Source organism: Mus pahari, chromosome 11 (assembly GCF_900095145.1).
Source record: "Mus pahari chromosome 11, PAHARI_EIJ_v1.1, whole genome shotgun sequence".
Lineage (NCBI taxonomy): Eukaryota > Metazoa > Chordata > Mammalia > Rodentia > Muridae > Mus > Mus pahari.
The window spans coordinates 52,153,729-52,161,822 of NC_034600.1; the positions used below are offsets into that span (position 1 = coordinate 52,153,729).

At 44.7% G+C, this 8,094-nt stretch overlaps 1 protein-coding gene across 2 annotated transcripts in view; it reads left to right on the plus strand.

Moving 5' to 3' along the window:
- Prkaa1 (protein kinase AMP-activated catalytic subunit alpha 1) overlaps nucleotides 1-8,094 on the plus strand; it is a 41,000-nt gene that overhangs the window by 19,529 nt on the left and 13,377 nt on the right. Inside the window, exons 2-4 of one of the 2 annotated variants that reach the window (XM_021208235.1) lie at nucleotides 2,069-2,210; nucleotides 3,942-4,035; nucleotides 7,781-7,925. In XM_021208235.1, the coding sequence (XP_021063894.1) occupies nucleotides 2,069-2,210; nucleotides 3,942-4,035; nucleotides 7,781-7,925 (381 nt within the window). The remainder of the gene's footprint in view (nucleotides 1-2,068; nucleotides 2,211-3,941; nucleotides 4,036-7,780; nucleotides 7,926-8,094) is intronic. The other variant, XM_029544045.1, reaches the window with a different exon arrangement.

Sequence of the window (8,094 nt, forward strand, 5' to 3'; positions counted from 1 at the left end):
AATGGTTTTTGCTATCCTAGGTTTTTTATTGTTCCAGATGAATTTGCAAATCGCCCTTTCTAACTCTGTGAAGAATTGCCTACCCTAGTTTCTTAACTTGGTGAAAGAAATATCTACAGCTTTGGATAAACCTCAAGTGTTTTTGAGAAACATTATTAATGTGTGTGTGTGTGTGTGTGTGTGTGTGTGTGTATGTATGTAGGGGCATGTGTGCCACAATGTGCTTGTGAGAGGATGGCCTTGGGGAGTTATTTCTCTCATCCCGTTATGTGGATCCCATACTTTCAAAGGTATAGGATTACCTCTCTTCCCTCAAAATAACGACGTTGGCTCCTCTGCGTGTTGCCTTGCCTGGATTTGCTGCTGTCTGACCACATCTGTCACCGTTTGGAGGTTTCGTAATTTTCCTCCTGCATTGGTTTCCTGCTTTTTTTGGGGGGGGGGGGTGAGCTCCTTTGGGGACAGAGTCTAAGTCACCAAGGCTGCTCTTGAGCTGCCTTTGTAGCCAAAGTGACCTTAAAACTCCCTGTCTCTTCTCACAGGCTGACAATTCAGGCATGCACTACCACAGCTGGCTTTGTTTGCATTTCGGGGCAGTGGCCCTGTCCTGTGCTGCAGCCCTTGCGGGCCTGGAGCTAGCTAGCAGCAATGCTCCCAAGACCAGGACGAGAAGCCTAAGCTGGCACTCGCCTCACTAGGTGTGCTCTCTTCTTGTTGATGTTCTTGTTTCTCTTCTGATTTTGATAGATCTATGTTTTTCCATAGGTTCTTGAGAAAGGGCACACAGATGCTAGACTTTTGAGGACTTTGCCTCGGCAGCAGTATCTGAATTCTCATGTCTACGTCAACTGTCTGGGTGGGTCTGGGCAAGATGGAATCCCTTTAAACATGACTTATCTACTTTTATTTGTATAGATGTTTTGTCTCTATATGTATCCATGCACTATGTCTGTACGGAGTGCTCAAGAAGGCTAGAAGAGGTTCTTGTATATCCTGGAACTGGGGTTATAGATGGTTGCAGGCCGCACGCGAGTGCCAGGAGTCCGACCTGGACTCTCTAGAAGCGCAGCTCGTGCCACTGAGCCATCTCTTTAGCCTAAAATCACGTATTTTTAAATTTCCTATTTGAAAATGGAGACTATGTGCCACTGAGCCAAAACTGAAAACAGAACAAAACAACAACAGCAACAGCAACAACAGCCAATCACGGGGGCTGTTAATGGTGGAGGATCATGTCACTGTCCCAGGGGAGTTCATGTATGTAGTTTTGGGCATGTGTGTACTGTATGTGCTTTTGTTTCCTTGAGACAAGATCTCTTATTGAAATTAGAGCTAGGTAGTTAGCCAGTAAGCACAGTAATCCCCCTGTCTCTGCCTACCTTCCTCTTTCTCTCAGTGTTGGGGTTATAGGCAGGGATCATGCTAGGTTCTTTTCTTTTTCTTTTTTAAAGTGCATTGTGGGAATTTGAATTCAGAGCCTCCTGTGTGTACAGCTCTTCCTTGGTGAGCCATCATCTCTCTGGCCCTGCAGGGCAGTTTTCTGAGGGGAAGAAAAAGCTATTCCATGTTATGGCTTTTGTTTGGTTTTCTTGTTTTGAGGTCCAGTGTTACTACGTAGCCCGGGCCTTCCCTTAGTTCTCAGTTCCTCTGACTCTGCATCTGACGATTGCAGGCATAAGCTACCATATCTGGTTCCTTACCACATGATTTTAATGGTGGTGTACCAGTTTCTCTGTGTGTGAACATCTACAGAAGGTTTTCAAACAAAAGATAGTTTGATTTTCTATGTACAGTAGTTTAAAAATGAATAGCGAGTTAAAGGGATTTGAGTACCTGAAGGCATACAGGAAGAATTTTTCCTCTTTCTCTCTTGTAACTGGTCCAAATCCCCTTTTCCCAAAATCCACTCTTGGTGAGCAGTTAAGGCTAAACTTTCAAGCGGATAATTGGGGAGGAGGGTGGCAAACGTGCTCCGGTATCTTCAGAATGTTTAGCTTTCTATTATAACACCCCAAAGTATGCTATCCATCAGAACCGGTGCTAACATTAAAAATAATCCCTTCTGCAGTGGGCAAGCACGAGTTGACCGGACACAAAGTTGCTGTGAAGATACTCAACCGGCAGAAGATCCGGAGCCTTGACGTGGTCGGGAAAATCCGTCGAGAGATTCAGAACCTGAAGCTCTTCAGGCACCCACACATCATCAAACTGTAAGCTCAGCCCATTAACCTGGTCCTCTCATCCATCCGCTCATCCCTGTAGTTAACCCGCCTGACCTGGCAAACCAGAGAGAGGCTTGGCCTTCATCCTGTTTCCGAGGCTGGAAGTGTCTTCCTGCTCTTGTCTCTGATCCCGGTTCACTGCCAGTCCCAGAGCCCACCCTTGGGTTTTAGCATGGCTCATATCCACCGTATTCCCATGCTTCCTGTTGCCTGGAAAGAGGCCTTTTTGACAGTGTTCTGTGCTACTGTTTTTATGGGTAGTACCAACTGTTGGGTTTCTACTAAAAGCTTCTGTAGCAGGTGCCAGGCCCTGTTTGGTCTCCCAAACCACCTGAAAAGGAAAAAAAAAAAAAAAAAAAAAGGTGAGAATTTTTTGAGCTTCAAATTTCAATTTTTTTTTTTTTTTTTTAACATGCTGGGAACCAGGCTCAGGAGAGACTGTGTACTAGAAATCTTTTTCCCCTACCCTGCTTGTACTTGGCCATACAGACCAGGCTTTGAGGAATCCGGTATTGCAGAAGGACGGTAATCCTAATGGTTGTTTTGAGGAAGCCCCAGTGAGGCTTACGGGTAACTTATTTCTGACCCTCTGTGTAACCATGTAGGCTATACTTTAAAGCTCCTGGGACTTCTCTGTTGACCTGGCTGGCTCCAAAATTGTTTCGCTTTTATCTCTCATTCATTAAAGGGTTTTGATCTATCATGTCTCCTGATGGCCCCGAACTGTACAGTCCTTGCTTTGAGACCCATTCTCTGAACTCCAGGCCCGGTGCCTGCTCCTCACTCATTGGGATGTCCACGAGGTCTTTCAGAGAACCTGGTCCAGGTCTCATCTCCCCATCATCTCCTCAGCTCTGCTTCTCACACTCTTTTCACCATTATCGCAGTTGTCACTTAACCCGTGGGGAGGGTGGGCACGATGACGTAGGAGCATCATTAACAGTTCTGTTTAGCCCTGTTTAGCCCTCTTCCCACCATCACTCCATCTCTTCCCCCAGAGTGTATCTCCGACCTTTTTCTCCGTCCTTTAACACCATCACACTGGCCTGAGCTACCTCACCACTCATGGGCATCTTCTGAGCGTTCTCTCCGGTCTTCAGACCGCCACTGCTTACTCTTTTGATGTGACCGCCAGCACAAAAGCATCCCATAACTTTCCACATTCCTTTAAATAAAAGCCGAAGGTTTCTTCTCTCCCGGCTTGTGGCGCTCCGCATCTTTGGTCTCCAACGACCTAGCTTCACGTCCTGTTTTCTCTCCTGGCTTGTTTTGCTCTTACCTTACCATGAGTGTGCCAAGCAGGCTCCCACCTGGGCCCTGGCCCTGGCTGTTCCTTCCCTCTGCCCACTTCACCTTTCTCCCAGCAAAGGTAGTCTGCTCCTCCCTTGGGGCTCTGCTCTGGTGTACTCTGTGACCTTCCTGGGGAACTCTGTGTAGAAGAGGCTGCTGTCTCTGCTGTAGCGCATGCTCTGCCTCTTACGTAATTACTGTCTGTGTCCTGGTACCTGCATCAAGACCATAACAAACTTGCTTACTTACTGTCTGTCTCCTGGCACCTGCATCAGGACCATAACAAAACCAGGAGATTGGCTTTGCTCCCCCACAGACTTCTAGCAGCTATAGCACAGAACCTGGTATCTTATAGATGCTTAGTAAATCTTTACTGAATGGATGAATACACGTGTTTTAATATTAGTAGATAATGTTTTCTCTCACCAGGTACCAGGTCATCAGCACACCATCTGATATTTTCATGGTGATGGAATATGTCTCAGGAGGAGAGCTATTTGACTATATCTGTAAAAATGGAAGGGTAAGAAGTTCTCATTTAATCCTGTGCCTATGTTGGTAACTCCTGTCCCCCTTATTGCATTACAGTGTCAGCAAGCACTTTTCAGAGGTCTGTTTAGTAATATGTGCCCTTAGCGTGAATTGGTGTAGAATCATAGGCTATTTAGAGGGAAAGGACCTCAAAGAGGATCCCTGAGCCCATTTAATTGACATGGATATAAAGCCTACTTGTTGAGTATTTGTCCAAGGTCACGTGATTTACTAGTGCTATACAGAGCTCAATTAAGTCCCTAAAATTTACAATCCTCAGATTTAAGGTTTTTAGCAATACAAACTTTTATTCATTTATTTATTTGAGACAGGGTCGCACTATGCCACTGTGGCTGCCACGTAGATCAGGCTGGCCTCCAGTGCATAGAGATGTCCCTGACTCTGTCTCCCAAGTGTTGGGATTAAAGGTGTGCCTGGCCTATGCACACTCTTAATGTGCTTCCTAAACTTTCCTAATACGCTTTCCTAAGCGTTCCTCCCAAAATACGTTATTAAGTACTTAAATGATGTAGGCCTTTTCCTTCAACCCTGGCCACATTTAAGTTGCATCCGTGGTTTGGTTTTTGAACTCTGATATACCTGGAGTAGAAAGGAATAGTGATTTGGCAGGAGCTAGGAAGTAGACTTAGAGAGTTTAGTGTTCGAAGGAACCTTGAAGGCATCTAGTTATGAGCACAAATGCTGAGCACTGCCCCCTGCCCATACTTACTCTCACGTTATCTGACTGGCACAGCGCCCTTCTGAAAGGCCCACATCCGGCAGAGGAGAGCTTTGCTCGCCTTCAGTCGGGAGCTATTTGCATTCTTCATTCTTTCATGTTACGTACTGAATCTCTTTAATCAGAATCAAACTCATTAAGCACGCTAGTCTTTTTTTCTCATCGTGGTTAATTTCTATCTAAATTTTTCCCTTTTTCATCCTTCAAGGTCCCATTCCTATCCACTGGAGGAATTCTTCCCGAATTAATCAATGCCTGCTTTTTTTTCATCTCTTTTTTTCTTCTCTTGTTTGTCATTTCTAGTCATTTTGCTGTACATTGTGGGGATGACTTTAGTGTTACCTTTTGAATGCCAAACCTTCAGCTGTCACATGTTTGTGTTTCAGATCTCTGCCTTATTTTCTGAAATTCCCTTTGGATAGCTGATTGTTTGGCTTCACAGCCTTACCTGTTTGAGAACGACATTTTGGTTTTCAATGTCTTTTGGCCTCTGCACCGCTCTGTTTTTCCTGCTTCCCGCTCGCCTCCTTTTTTTTTTTTTTTTTTTTCTTCTGCTCATTTTGTCTTTCTCTTCCCTCCCTCCCCCATACTCTCACTAGGATATCTGGCGATTCTTAGCTGTTCACTTAAATTTCAGAACAAAGTCCCAGCAAATGCCAAGCCCGTGGATGTGTGCCGTTTACGGTTTTCCCACAGGTTGTGTTGTTGGAGACATTAATTTTGGTAGGGTAAATTCTTTGCTCACAGGCACAAGTGTTTTTTTTTTTTTCTTCTTTGTCTGATTTGGTATCTGCTTCTTCCTATTTTCTTGGAGATATTGGTTTAGCTGTTGGAACTGAGTCGGGAGATAGGGTCTCTCCTGTTAGTATGCACATGATCTACATCTTCCTTCCGGCGCCTGGTGCCTTTCTCCTGCTGCGGAGCCCGTGAGAATGGCCTGGCTTTGCCTGGCCCTCCCAAGGAGCCAGAGGTCTTACTCCGCCTTGGTGGGGTCCCTACAGCTTTCTGCAGAGGCCTGCTGTCTTATTTCCGACCCACCCCTCACTGCTTCAGAAAGTCACGGCGCGCCCACTTCTCAGCGTTCCCAGGGTCCCACACGCACTCGTGTTCATTTTCTCCTCTAGGATTTGGTTTTGCTTTTCTCTTTTTTGCTGAGTTTTCATCTGCTGTCCACACACTCCTCCTGACAGCTGCTGTCTCTCCATCTTTTTGTTTTATGGGCCTGGTGTGTTGCTGATAGCACCCTGGGGCGACACAACGGGGAGTGACACAAAAGACTCAGTGTGTGACGTTTCTCAGTGGGAGTGTGCTTTCCTGTGGCTCATCTTTCTTTAGTCACTGCCATTCTTTGTACTGTATTTTTATAAATAAAATTCTTTTCACCATTGTAGCCTTTCTATGTTACTTATCATTTATTAAGTTTTCTCTTCCTCTTGCATAATTTTTTTTTTTAAATAACCATCCACTGGAACAAAGGCGTGAGTTTGCAAAAGTATTAATGTCTTTTTCTTAAGGAAGAGGACCTTACATTTCAGTGTAAGGGTATGCTACACTTCAGTAGCAGTTTTAATTTTGTATTCAAAGCAATGACTGGTTTCTCTTTGTCCCCACATTGTCCATGCGGTGAAGGTGTAGGATTCTGGACTTAGAATGTTCACTCATGACCTGCTGGAGGATGTCATGTGAGCGTCCTTGCCTAGGGGTCCGTAGCTTACTTCTTAAATACTTTGTCCTGGAGCATGGGGGATGCAGTACTGCTTATCCCTTGTGGAGCAAGCATCAGAAAATACAGAGATTTGAAGATGATTTTTAAAAGATTGTACTTAAAATTTTTAATCGTAGTGTAAGTTTTTTTTTTTCTTCAGGAAACATGCAAAAGGTAAATGTGCTAAGGATTTTCTTTTGTTTAAATGAAAACATCTTGGACCTGAAGAGATGGCTCAGTAGATGGTACCCATGTCAGGTGGCTCACGATTGTAACTCCGGGTCCAGAGGATCCAACATTCTTAGCATTCTTGTTTCTGCATGCGCGCGCGCACACACACACACACACACACACACACCCACACACACACACACACACACGCGCGCGCGCGCACACACACACACACACACACACACGCACACGCACAAAACTTAAAAAATAGCTTAAATTTCAGAGTACAGTCTATCGTTGCATTGTGGCTCAATTCCAATACTTACCTGTCACTTCTTCGTCGTCTGTAATCATCCCCCATACAAACATCACTTGGTATATCTCTTTTTCTTCCCCTTTTCTTCGATTAGATTTGCTCTTTGACAGTTGCATCCATGTGTTCTGTGCCCTCTGTGTACTCTCCCTCCCTGATCCCTTCCTCTCCCACTCCTGCCTTCCCCTCCTCCCTGCAGGTCCCTGGTGTACCCGCATGACTTTGCTTTGTTCTGTGAACCACTGAGTTTGACTAGGAGCATCTGTTTCCCCATGGGTTTGGATCTGCTCATTGGAACGCTGTCTGTATCACTCTGGGACCCTTTTCTCCCCACTGTTATGCTCATGGTTTTGTTTTGTTTTGTTTTTGGCCTTATTTTTGTCTACTAGAGTAGGGCCTTCTTTTCATCATTTCAGTATTATGGATATCTAACCTGTACAGCATATTGAATGTGCTCAATATACACATTTATTGAGGGAGGGAAGTATTAAACATCACTAATTGGAAAACATTCCCAGTTTCAGGTAGAAGCTGAAAGTACTAGAAATAGCCCATGAGCTACAGCAGAAGATGTGTTTTAAGTGTAGCTTATGTACATGATAGGGTCAGAGAGCTGATTTGCTGATTTGGTCCCCTTAAACCCTTGGCATTTCAGTGTAGGGTTGCACGCCTTACTTGCCCATTTCAAAAGTACCTCATGAGTGAAGTCCGCCTGGAAGCTTCCAGGCTTCCACAATCTATAGGCTGGAGGATAATAAGAATGTTTCCATTGAGAGGCACAGCGTAAAATGCTTTTCTTCTTTTCCTAGTTGGACGAAAAGGAAAGTCGACGTCTGTTCCAGCAGATCCTTTCTGGTGTGGACTATTGTCATAGGCATATGGTGGTCCACAGAGATTTGAAACCTGAAAACGTCCTGCTTGATGCACACATGAATGCAAAGATAGCCGACTTTGGTAAGGACGGTTGTAACTGTTTAATGGGGATAAGTAATGGTCTTCTGGTAGTGTTTATGGGGTGTACTAGAACCCCACTCTGCAAGTGAACATTCAAAAGGGCAAACAGTAAGGTATGCACTTAATCTTACGTCTTCAAAGCTGATCATAAAGAGATTTAATTATTTCC